This window comes from Guillardia theta (assembly GCF_000315625.1).
Source record: "Guillardia theta CCMP2712 unplaced genomic scaffold GUITHscaffold_45, whole genome shotgun sequence".
In the NCBI taxonomy this organism is placed as follows: domain Eukaryota; class Cryptophyceae; order Pyrenomonadales; family Geminigeraceae; genus Guillardia; species Guillardia theta.
Genome location: NW_005434629.1, coordinates 595,660 through 608,303, shown reverse-complemented (window position 1 = coordinate 608,303; position 12,644 = coordinate 595,660). Strand labels below are relative to the sequence as shown.

The window sequence follows — 12,644 nt, the reverse complement described above, 5'->3', positions numbered from 1 at the left end:
ATTTGATCCTAGTCTAAAGAGGCGCTCGAGCACTGGGAGTACACGGCCTACAATGCGAACCCTGCTTCTGAGGCGTCTTTCTACTCTCTACTTCTGCTGTCTTCTCTTGGCTTCCTCAGCCTCAGTCAGGAGAGTTGCCTCTCCTCACCTTGGCCTTCGGTCACCACCTACTCTACCTCCATTCAGCTTCCTCAGCCTCAGTCAGGAGAGTTGCCTCTCCTCACCTTGGCCTTCGGTTGCCCCCTACTCCTCCTCCATTCAGCTTCCTCAGCCTCAGTCAGGAGAGTTGCCTCTCCTCACCTTGGCCTTCGGTCGCCTCCACCTTCTCTACTTACCTTGAGCTCAGCTCAAGCTCGGTACGGGCTCGCCCCGTCTTCTTCCTCGCCCTCGCCTTGCTCTTCCTCCATGTCTTCCTCTTCTTCGCCATCTTCCCTCATCTCCACCCGCAGTCGGTCCTTCTTGTCCACCTTCAGCGAGCAGGCCAGCACATGCATCTCTGCGAATTTACTCAGTGCTATGAACAGGAAGCTAAGAGATCGACGCTCTATGTCGTCGCTCTCCGCCTCCTGCTCAAGCTCAGCAGCTGCCGTTGCCCGTGGCGAGAACGCGCTGCCCCTCCTTGCCTTCTTGCTCTCTCCTTGCACGCGAGTCCAGCGCTTGCTCTGCAGCCACTTCCCCAGCTTCTCCTTGAGAACGTTGCGCCCAACTCCCTGCTCCTCTGGCATCTTCGCCCACTCTCCCAGCGACATGAACTCCAGGCTCCCCGGAGAGTAGAAGGTGTCGTGGAGGTTGCCAACGGCCTTGTCCAGGACCAGCTTGATCGGCTCGCTAGTCCCCGCCTCGTTCAAAGAAGCTGCATCTTCGATGACTGCTGACAGCTCGCTGACGAGTTGCATGTCCTCTTGGCTTGACGGAGATGCTGCCTCCATTGTGATCCTCTCCAGGTCTGTAAACTCCAGCCACTCTCCCTCGCTCTCCTCCTGTCGCTGCGCTGCGTCGCTGGTGCCCCGCTGACCAGCCGCCTCAGAGTCAGGCTCCTTGTCGAAGCCGACTGCTTCGAGCTTGGTTGCTGCGCCTTCGAGATAGAAGGGCAGCTCCTTCATCATGCGTCGAGCATCCTCCGTGGAGCCGAGGAGGATGCATAGCTTGGACCCGTTCCAGGACTTGGTGTTCAAATCCTCCTCCATGTCGATGCCTTCAACGTTGATCTCGAGCCTGTTAGCGATCTCCAACAAGACTCTCTTGACTCTTGCGATAGACGTGTTGCCGCCGTTGCACAGCCCCTCCATCTCCTTCCTCGTGAAGCGACCAGATGCCGCCGTCGACTTGATGATGATCTTGATCTCCTTGCCGTCCTTGCCGCCTGCCTTCTTCTGCATCCTTGATGCCTTCTTCAACTTATTTCTGGACACAAAGCGATCAGCTGTCAACTCGACTGCGAGCGCCTCTCTGATCTTCGGGTCCTCGCTGAACAGAGTCAGGTGTACTCCCTCCATCGCTTCGCTCTCTCGGAAAGCTCGAAATGCTGTATCATTCGCCTCTGGGCAGCTCGAGGAGACGATCCACTCCACCTCCCTCTGTCTCCAGATGACGTTGGCCCCTACAGCGATGAAGCCTTTCTGACCTAAGCCTTTGTGGACTTGCTGTCCTGGCGCCCCAGCGACCAGCATGCCTGCCAGCGGCTGGAGTTGGACCGCTGCAAGGGACTGGCGCAGCAGCTGATAGCGATAGACGGCAGCTATCTCAGCCGTTGTCATGCCGCCCAAGGTTAGCAGGTGAGTCAGCTCTGCCAAGCTGCCCCCTTTGCCCCAGGGTCCTCTCTTGGCTCGAATCTTGAAAGATCGATCGTGCACGATGCTCACATGTACAGCTGTGAACTTGCGACCATCGATCGCGAAGTCCTCTCTTCCCTGCCAGAGCTTCTCCGCTTGTGCATTGCGGAGGAAGGAAACAGTCACCGGGATCTCCTCAGCACTCGCTATCTCGGGTCTATACGGAGCCTTCCACATGATTGCTTTACTCTCTTGCACTGAGTCTACGATCAGTCCGATCTCTTCAAATTTCTTCTTCAGCTTTTCTTCATGGTTGACATACACCGAGGAGATGCCCAGGAGAGTCATGGAGATGAAGGAAGTCACCTCGTTGCCTGCTGAGGCGGTGTATGTCTCGACCTTCTCCTTCTTGGCTTCTTCAATCTGCTGCATAAACCACTCTCTGGATGCGTCACTCCATCCAGTCATCGCTTCTTGCAGAAACTCACGTCGTGCCTGCTGACATGTCGAGCGGATGGCTTCTGCGATAGCGTCGGGGGTGCATCCCTCCACAGCCTTGCAAGCCTGGGCTGTCCTGCTGTTCGGATAACGCTTCGCGAAGCTCTTCACCCTCTCGACGAGATCAGCTTCGAGGACAGAGGCATCCACAAGTCCGCTCTGCGTGTATTGGCATGATCTCCGATACAGCAGGTTGCGAACATTTTCATCATACTGAAGAACCATACTTAGAAAGCTATTTGAAGTATACAAACCTCTTGCTTGCAGCTTCCTTGGCGCCCTGGCGGCTTCCCCTACACCTGACGAGGAGCCATGCTGCCCTAAACCCTAAACCCTAAACCCTAAACCCCCTCCCATCTTGTTTGTGAGGGCACGAGTGAAGGTTGAGCTGCTTTGACAAACAGCACTGGATATCTAGTGCAATACTTTACATCTCAAGCATTTTTTTTTTATTGATAAAAACATAACATTGTCGACTTTGCGAATGAAAAATCATCACAGCAACACTTGGATGGTGCTTGATTCTGAACTTGCAAGATTAGATTACGATAAGGATGATTGTATTCACAAAAGCAACACAACGACCGTGTTATCAAGATATCTCATCGACATTAACTTCGAATCTTGATGGTCTATCCGTCTTCGTCATTGATTAGCGTTGTGCATATCCCTGCACCATCGCGAGAGGGCTGAAGGGAGGGGGGAGGGGCTCGGGGGGTCTACCATCATAAAATGCTGGACTCTTAAAAGTATTGTAATTTGTACCATTAAAACAAATAAATTAGTATTACAGGACCCACCCCTGTGCATTTCCCTCTTCAAACTCTACCACGCCTGTATCAGAGCCCCACAGGAAAAAGAACCCCAAAACCAACAAGCGAACGTAATGCATCCTCTGAAGCACCATCAATCACATCCTCGCTGGCTGCGATTGCCTCCTCGAATTTTCCTCGCAACTTCTTAAACTTCTCAAGAGCATCCTTGAATTTCTTCCCATTCTTCCAAATGTACCCAGCATGCAGAAACAACGCCGTGACCTGAATCTTCCACTCCAGCGAAGAGAATTTTTCTAGACCTTCTGGAGACGACTCCCACATTTCATGAAATTCTCCAACAAACGATCCAGTCTCGTCAATCGGAAACAAGTCCAACAGTTTTAAGAAACAAGCCCCAAGATTCGGACGAAAACGACTCATGGCACCTGAGAAAGGAAGGAACAGGTCCTCGAGTTTTTCCTTGGAGGTAACCTTCCCATGCTTCAGCTTGTCGACCTGAACATCACCATGGCTTCGTTTCAACTCCTCTTGCAGATCTGGCATGCTCATGATCGTCAACTTGGAGTTACCAATACCGTTCCAAAAAAAATGAGTAACAGCGTACAGTACAACAACCAGGAGCCTTAAAGAGCCTTCAAACTCGTTGTCAATTCGACGCACAAAGACCAAGAGCCCTTTAACTCGTTGTCCTTGGAATCTTATCGTAGAGTCTTTTTGTATTCCTTTGTTCGTGAATACAAAAAGAAAATTTTCTTTTTGTATTGGAATCAATTCCTGACTCCTAGAGTCTGTGCACAGATGAATGACTAGTAGAACAGCTCAACAGCTGACTGATAAGTCCAAAGACCAAGACTCACAGATGATGTGCGCACGAAGACACCAATGACTTTCACAGCCAACCAAACACCTCAGATAACTCAGATCAACTTCCCAACAATCCCCAGCACTTTATTCCCAACCGTGACTCGTAGCAGCAAGACCAACCAAACAGCTTCCCTTCACACACCACCGCCTTACTTCCACGACTGTACGAGTGCTGCCTCTTCGACAGCCGGCGCCTCTTGATTCCTCCGGCGCCGCCTCAGCTTCCCCAGGCTCCAACCAACCGGATCTTCTAAGTCACAGACTAAGCTCCAGCCCACTAGCTTGGACCTGCAGGCTTCACTTCAGGCTTGGTTCACAACCTGATTAGACGCATCCCTTGAACTTATCGCGTCTGAAAGAACTTCTGAGAGGTTTGTCAGAACCTGAGTTCTTACAGGTTTTTTACTCGATGCTGGAATTTCATGAGGGTGATGAAACGGTATGTGAGGGTGATGATGAGGGGTATGAGGCAGGGTATGAGGACGATGACGCTTGTGATGGAGGGCGATGAGATTGTAAATTCCAACGCAATCATTGGGGTAGGTACAGACTTCACGAAAGGTGGAAAATACGTTTGTAGTATGGTATATAGATATGACCAAAATCGTATGCTGCTAGGCCTATCTGATATCGAAGATTCAAAAAAGTTGGAATCAAGTATTACTTATTCATTATTAACAGTACAACTACCTCTCCGCCTCAGGATACATCTCTAATCATCCTGGCTATTTCCGCTAAACTCTTCGGTACAAAGTTGGGGCCGCAAGAATGGATCGGGGGCCTGCGCAATCATTGTGCTTATTTGCTGAGGGATGCAAGGTACTTCCTGAGCACCTTGGAGTGTGTCCTCTAGAAGAGTGTAGTCAGTGTAAACGTGCTTTCCATGCAATCTGTGCGGGTAGCACGGAGGACTTTGAGCAGACAGGAAGGTGTGGACAATCGCAGTGTTCCATCATCACCAATGCTGCGCGCAGTGCCGCTGCCGCTATGGCAAGCCAGGAAGTCCGAGCTGCTGCAGTCCCGGCAATCGCAGTCTCGGTAACCAGTGACTCGTCTCCCGGACTGTCTCCGAGCGGTCAGCACTGTCACAGCCGCGGCGTCGGCGTCCCACGCTAGACTCGCTGCAACTGCCGATCTCAGAAATAGAACAATTACGTCGAGACACTGAAGATATTTTGAACAATAATCTGGCTGACAGTACACGTACAATGTATCGTCAGCACATGACTAGGTTTCTTGAATGGTTATTTGCAAACCAGCGAACATATGGTCTGATTACCCCAGCCTTTCTGCAAGACTTGGAGGCGGCAGAGGGCCGAAAAACACCCAATGGCTTACCGACAGCCCATTACTTAGAACATATTCTGTCCCAGAAGGATATTATTCCCATCGACTTCGTAAGATTCAAAGCAGAGCATTTCATGCACTGGATCTCATTTCTGTTGAGAGAAAAACCAGATCTTGCCTTCTCGACATGTAGTTCGTACCGATCATCGTTAATGTACATCGTGCATCTTTACGATGTACCTGTTAAGGAATTCCACGAGATTGAGCAGGTGTTAACTAATCACTTTGTTGGACTGAAGAAGAAGTGCAACCGGCAGGCAGCGAAAGATCGTTCGGTCAAAGTTACCGTGGGAAAAGACCCTTTACCTTTTACCATCTACCAAGTACTAGCCAAAGAAATGCTTTGCAAGATGGATAGGGAATTCATTTGGGGAAGAACGTTCATGATTATAAGCTGGAACTTGATGTCAAGGAGTAGCAACACTGCTGGGTTGCTGTATAATCATATGGATTTCGCCAACGATGCGTTCCAATTCTATATTATTCACCAGAAGAACGATCAGGCTGGAGACAAGGCCAGGTCTTGCTTGAGTCTTCTTCAACTGAGTCAATTCACTCATGAATGTGTCCCAGGGATCCAAAACACGTATATGCAAACACCACGAACCCTTCTATATGCCCGATATTGTCCTTAGGTACGCCGCCGCGTGACAGGTCTTGAATCTTTGAAAGTTTGAGTTGGGGACGGCAGGTATCTACTGGTTGATGTTCCCAGTGGACCACTCAACGTCAGGAGGACGGTTATTCCCAGGCACCAGCCAATACGAAAGATTCAGAAAACTTTTCAGCCAACGGTTGTTAAATGATAGGGACGTGCTAACAGCTCTTGAGAATAACGGTTTGCACGTCGGAGACTTAGGTGAATAGGGCTCATTACACCGTAGTCATTCACTGGCAACTTGATTTGATGCTCCATACAGGCACACATAGTATCAGAAAAGGATCAGCGACATATACTTCGTCAGGAACTACCAGCGGACCAAGCATCAGTGCGATTTCTCTGCGAGCTGGTTGGAAAATGGGTACGATACATGACACGTATCTCAGATACGAGGCCGCTGGAGACCAGCAAGTAAGTTGAAAATACTGCGGCCAATATTTGACTTCAATTGAACCCCCACTAGGTAGGAAGAACATGTTGTGGGTTACCCACAGACAAACCTGAATTCGCGGCTCTACCGCCTATGTTCTGGTGTGAGACCAGTGAAACACGGCGAGAGATTAATGAGATCATGGACCAATTATATCCATGCATTCAGGGAAATGCACGGCTTAGGAGGCTTGTTGAACAATCTCTGGCGTCTGTCATCTACCACGAACAATTTCTTCGTGATACAATGCCCATGAACCATCCTCTGTTTCAAACGGAATTGTTTATTCACGAGGGATTCATAGATACGTTGAAGAAATTCGTTACAACTGAGGCGCACGGAAGAGTTGCGACGGGGATAACATCGCATACATGCCTGTTGAAAGAAATGGGAGAAATCAAAAGCGAAGTGGGAGAAATCAAAGGCGAAATGGCTGAAATGAAAGGCATGATTCGGAAACAGGAAGAACAGTCAAGAATGCCATGCCAGCGTTGTCACGACGTCGGGGGTGACGGCGATGGCACCGTCACATCAGTGACCGGTTCTACCACAGTTCAGCCTACTAGCGTTCGGCAAGGAGAGAGGGTGCCGGGCCGAAGTGTCTATGACATGTTTGTGAGTGTAAGTGACAAACTGGATACCATCATTACCAGAACCGAGGACAGTGGGGTGCGCAGGCTGGTAAATCGTGATGAGGAGAACGATGGATTGGGTTCATCACAGGGACAGGATGTAAGTAATGCACGTCGTTCACGGAATGCGACCAGGAAGCCGCAGAAAGGTACATTCCCTTGGGCACAGATGACCACGAGATGCGCGTACATGTTGTATCACTTCGGACATGCGGAAACTCGAAAAGGTCCTTTCAAGCGCCTTAGAGGGATTGACTTTCCCACCAAATATGACGGCAAGAGGCATTCTGATATGAAATATCTGTCGAAACGCATCAAGGAAGAGGCTGAAGCTCTTGACATATACAAGGCTGATCCCAATCGCATTGAGGCAGGTTTCATGTTTGATCAATGCGAAAATTATCTTTTCGAGGAATATGAGAAGGTGACTAAGACAGAGACGAATGGTGACATGTCAAGATTTTCGCAACTGTGTTGGATGACAGTAGTAGGTGTGCTGAGAGGCAACAGGAAACGCCAGAAGGCTGTGAGATCCGAGACCTAAGTTAATGAATGTAATATCAGTGAATCACATTGTCACGTGTTTGAAACAAGTTCGAGGGCCACAGGAAGGCTGATCCCAATCTACAAGGCTGATCCCAATCGCATTGAGGCAGGTACCGTCGGCCACTCCCTGCAAGTACATTCAGTTTGATATAACCAAGTTGCAATATGCTTGATTTCATGACCTCCGTTCCAGCCACCCACTCTCTATCTCTCCCTGCCATCTCGCTTTCCCAGTTCCTTCATCCGTCCCTGCTTCCCTCACTCACTTGCGCACTCTATCCATGCATTTGTTTCTCTACGACTTCCCTTCATCACTTATGATACATGCCTTCTCAGGAAGAATGCTGTACATTTCGATCTTAAGCAATGTCTAATAAGGTGCCAAATGATTAACATACTCATAATTATCAAATATTCAAGCATATTTCTTGACTGTTTAGTCCATATACTTGAGAAAGCGAGCATCAACCTGTCACATTCCGCCATCGCGCCACACTTAGAAAATTTCTCGAATAGGACACTTGAGTAAAACTTTACTCAAAAAAGGGTATACATTGATTCCAATAAGGTGCGCACGAAGCGATCCAATGCATCTGCAGAGCTCTACATCACGCGCAAGACAAGAGTTACAAGGCCCCATGCTGCCTACCTCTGTCGAAGATATCTTGTTTTTGTGTCTGCCCTCTGGTTTTTGCGAGCATCAGTAAGTGCAATAGGACAAAGATCCCGCAGTTGTGCCCGTCTGTTTCAGTGTTGCAATCCGGCCTGAGTTTGTTTCCCCTTCAATGTGTTACTTGATCGGGGGCCACCTTACCCTTGTGCCAACTATTCCCCCTGCCCTCTTCCCCTCCTCTTTGTGTATCCATTATTGAGCTGCAGGGGGGGGGGATCCAACGACATCCCTCGTGCTTCGTCCGCCTTGTTCCCTTCCTTCTGTTCCTCTTCCATCTCTGCCTTGTCCATCTGCAGTTCAGTGTTTAGCATAAACTTAAGTTCATCTCTGTCTCCCAACATTCCTACAGAGGAGAGAACCGAAGGCCAGGGGGGTCTGCACAAGCGGAGCGGGGCGGTCTTCGGAGGAAGCGAGATCCGGGGCAACGGCGTCGTACCTCAGGCCCGGCTTTCGGGGTTCAGGCCCCCCTTCTGTCCCCCCTCCCTCCCCCTGTGCTGCGAGGCTGAGCAGGACGAGAAGTGCGAGGCGAGATCAGGATAGGAGCGCCGGGTAGCAAGGCCTGCCCGTGTCTTATCAGGCTTGCCCTGTCTGCGATGGCGCCTTGATGTCACTGATGACACCCGGCTCTGCCCCGGTGACTCGTGATCGGACGAGGACGATGATGGTGGGGTGAGATGAAGTTGAAGGGAGGAGGCGGCATCGCATGTGTCCGCTGGTTGGGTAGACGAGCTGAGCTAGACGCGGAAGGCTACAAGCCTGACACGTGGATGTGGCGGAGGGAGAGGGGAGAGTGTCTGCCGCGGGCGCTACCTACCTACTCTCGTCTCCACGTATGCTCATGACAAGCAATGACGGTTGAGACCATGACCCTTGATGAAATCTTCTCGGACCTTAGAACGTAAGTCGCTCTCGTGGCTGATGGAGACGAGTCTGACGGGTTGATCTCTGCTCTTCCTCGCTGCGACTGTGCGCTCGTCTCGTCGGCAAGGGTCAATGTCGTAGCCCGCGCGAGGCTGGCCGGGCCTCGTCGCCTCGACACCAAGCTGCTGGCGTGCAGGCTGAGAAACTCCCAGTACGGGGGAGATCTCACCAACGCTCGCTCAGTGACCCTGCGCTTCACGCTCCACTCCACCGTCGTCAAGGTGTACGAGAGCGGCCCAGCACGCTCCGCCTCCTCCGCCCGCTCCACTCTGAGGGCAGTAGCCAGAAGGTCGGATCCAGAGGGTCCTTACTGAGGCCGGACGTGAGGGGCTCAGAGTCCGAGTCGTCCACACGGTCTGGAGCTTCAAGACGAGATGGCCTACGGCTGGAGTTGAGGGAAGATGATGAAGACGAGGAGGACATGCAGCAAGAAGAGCAAGGCGGAAGGAGACGGGAGACTAACTCTTTACTTCCAACACACAACACGCACATCCCACATGCCTTCCACCGTTTGCCTTTCTTCCTGCAGTACTGCCGCGGTACGGTAGGCGCGCAAGGTCGACTCGGAGCAACCCGATGCAAGGCGAGGGACAATGATACCCTACCGTCCCAGTCACGGCCTTGGCTTTCCGGTCGAATTCGTTTTGATTTTTCGGAAAAAATCAGCTTCCAGGGTCTCTCCCGCATTTGCCGACACGATGTCGAAATATTCTATATTCTTCTCGAAAAACTTTGCAACCTCACTGAAAAATCTGATGTGCAATTCGTCTGCATTTGAAGGTAGAAACACATAATTTCCCGGTGACCCGTGTATCATTTCAGAAAGCTGCCCATAAAGCATCATTTTTGGATCAAACGTGGGTATCACAAGGTCCTGCGGTAACCCGATCCTTTCCCACACTTTCCGTCGAAACTCTGCGTGCTCATTATCCGTCAAGAGCCGATTTACGTCAGTCATAGAAATCTTTCCGTTCTGCATCGCGTTGAGGTCCGACTTCGACAACATAGATGGAATCGCACCATCTTTGCTATATTGAACAATTTGCACCACTTTCCTGAACAGCGCCTCAAGGACATACCTGCGTCACGGTAATCAATATCATTTCGCATATTTCAATCAAGCCTGATGCACACCTTTGAGTGAGGGTAGACAGCTGACGCTTGTAGAAATTAACAAGGTGCTCCATGTCCTTCTTCATGTCCTTCTGCTGCTGCTCCATGTCCTTCTTCATGTCCTTCTGCTGCTGCTCCATGTCCTTCTTCATGTCCTTCTGCTGCTGCTCCATGTCCTTCTTCTGCAGCTCCATGTCCTTCTCCATGTCCTTCTTCTGCAGCTCCATGTCCTTCTCCATGTCCTTCTTCTGCTGCTCCATGTCCTTCTTCTGCAGCTCCATGTCCTTCTCCATGTCCTTCTTCTGCAGCTCCATTGCAATTACATACACATTCGAGGTCGCATTCGCAGCATCAGCCCCCAGCATCTTGCACACCTGATCGAGATATGCATTCCCAGAGCTTGTGGCTGAGATCCGTACCCGCCCGCGAGCGGCTGAGACGATTGGGAGTATTCTGAGTGAGGGCCTAGGACCTAAGCCCATCCTCGTAGCTGACAAGGCAGACCAGCGGGACCGCGATGCTAGTAAGTTGACGTGACTCTGAGACGATTTCAATACCGGCGGGATACCGAAGCCATCACAAGGGGCAACCACAGCTGCAAACCAAGAAAGGGCCAGGCTTAGAACCAAACATCTTGTAGGATTCATTCCAAGTGTGCCGATGTGCTTAACTCAGGATCTGCTGGAGGGAATGGGTGCTTCTTGTCAGGCAACCAAGAACAGGGATGAGCAAATATAGGGGGGGAAGGGAGAGGGTGATTGCCAGTAGGGTAGGATGGACCCCACCCCCATCGCTGAAGCGGTTCTTCCTCCCATAGGGGTACTTGGTAACTAAAATAATCACCCCCCTTTTTAAATTCAAGTTAGAGTTGTATTTTCAATGTTTTATAGCATTTATTTCCAATTTGTCATTGAACAAAATAGTATCCTTTGAACTTTTTTGGGGGAACTAGCCGTTTCATAGAAACTAGCCGTTACAAATTTTGGCGTTTCATAGAAACTAGCCGTTACAAATCCCCGGTCCTCCCCGCGTTGTCGGCGCCCTGCCCTTCACTCAAGTTACCGCTGCTGACACGTTTCTAACGGCTAGTTTCTATGAAACGCAAAAATTTGTAACGGCTCAGCTGCCGTTTCTATGAAACGCCAAAATTTGTAACGGCTAGTTTCTATGAAACGGCTAGTTCCCCCAAAAAAGTTCAAAGGATACTATTTTGTTCAATGACAAATTCCATTATGGGTAGGAGGTTTCTTCCGGATCATATTATTATGTATCTGTAATATAACGGTCCGTCACGGACCAAAACTGGGCATGTGCGGGCTGTATGAGGGGCTTGCAAACCGTAGAGCCCGACGGAATCCATCAAATTCGTTTTTTTCATTTGTATATAGCTACTTATGTACATATGAAACAATAGGACCCAGGTAGTAGCAAAAGGAAATAAAGAAAAGCAAACACGTGAATAAGATGGATTCATAGTAGTACCCCTCTTTTGAACAGAATTCTGGGGTGGGGGGTATTACGTCCTTCAGCGGCACCAAGCTTTTAACTACGGAAGCATAGGTCTGTCTGGCGCAGAGGGAAGTGTCTTACGCAGTGCTGAAGTGGAAGTGACGGCGGAAGAGGATCGGGGGGACTCCGGGGATGAGGAGGAGGTAATGGAAGAGGTTCATGACAGTGATTCAACGGGGCCAGAGGTAGGAGGGGAACAGGCTGTTCCAGCTTTTGCTGTGGAAGGAGACGAAAACGTCTTGCAACCTGAAGCCCCATTGGATCAATCGCCGGTGCAGCCTTGGGCACGGCGAGGTTGCAAGCGTCCTCAATCCACAGCTGCTGTGTTATGTGTGCAACAGCGGAGAGAATTCGAGGAAAGACGTACACGCATTCAGCAGAACAATGTATCGGAGAAGACCAGAGAGATGTATATGAACTACATGATACGCTTCATAGAATGGTTGTACGCGAATGACGAGTATTATGCTCTCATAACTGATGAATTCAAAACGAACATGCGTGAAGAACGTGACAAATTCTTGAACGGATCAGATCAGGTGACAGAGCCGGCGACGACGGACGAGAGTTTACCAACTACAACTTACATGAAGAGAGTATAATGTTACAGAAGCAAATTAATCCCATCCATTTTGAAAAATTCACGCCAGTGATGTTTCTTGACTGGGTGACCCATAAAGTTCAACAAAATCCAGAACTAACATTCCAAACATGCTCGTCGTACAAGATGCACATGCTCAAGAATTACGGGGTTACACTCGAGCATCGAGGCGGTGAAACATTCAGCAGTGACTTCAGAGGATTGAAGCGAACGTTGATCTTTCTCAATCTTGCAATCAAGATGCAAAAGTGACAACCGGCAATGTACCATACGTCATACGATGGTACTCAGTGTTCGCAAA

General features: G+C 50.0%; 4 protein-coding genes across 4 annotated transcripts; 3 read left to right on the top strand and 1 right to left on the bottom strand.

The window, feature by feature from the left end:
- Positions 1-774, top strand: GUITHDRAFT_153247 (hypothetical protein; the record flags this gene model as incomplete). The annotated part of the gene is made up of 3 exons (XM_005830617.1): positions 1-311; positions 347-511; positions 584-774. The coding sequence occupies exons 1-3, from the start codon at positions 53-55 to the stop codon at positions 772-774; spliced, it is 615 nt and encodes a 204-aa protein (XP_005830674.1). The 5' UTR covers positions 1-52.
- A 4,929-nt stretch (positions 775-5,703) lies between these two features.
- GUITHDRAFT_48317 (hypothetical protein) lies at positions 5,704-6,224 on the top strand (the record flags this gene model as incomplete). Its single annotated transcript, XM_005830616.1, has 4 exons — positions 5,704-5,777; positions 5,831-5,892; positions 5,949-6,116; positions 6,178-6,224. Coding segments are annotated over 4 exons (351 nt in total), but the record flags the coding sequence as incomplete, so codon positions are not given.
- Positions 6,225-7,149: 925 nt separating this feature from the next.
- GUITHDRAFT_110491 (hypothetical protein) lies at positions 7,150-7,524 on the top strand (the record flags this gene model as incomplete). Its single annotated transcript, XM_005830615.1, has 2 exons — positions 7,150-7,426; positions 7,472-7,524. 2 exons carry the CDS (start codon positions 7,150-7,152, stop codon positions 7,522-7,524), a joined length of 330 nt encoding a protein of 109 aa, XP_005830672.1.
- Positions 7,525-9,733: 2,209 nt separating this feature from the next.
- GUITHDRAFT_110490 (hypothetical protein) lies at positions 9,734-10,598 on the bottom strand (the record flags this gene model as incomplete). The annotated part of the gene is made up of 2 exons (XM_005830614.1): positions 9,734-10,199; positions 10,255-10,598. 2 exons carry the CDS (start codon positions 10,596-10,598, stop codon positions 9,734-9,736), a joined length of 810 nt encoding a protein of 269 aa, XP_005830671.1.
- Between the last annotated feature and the right edge of the window lie 2,046 nt (positions 10,599-12,644).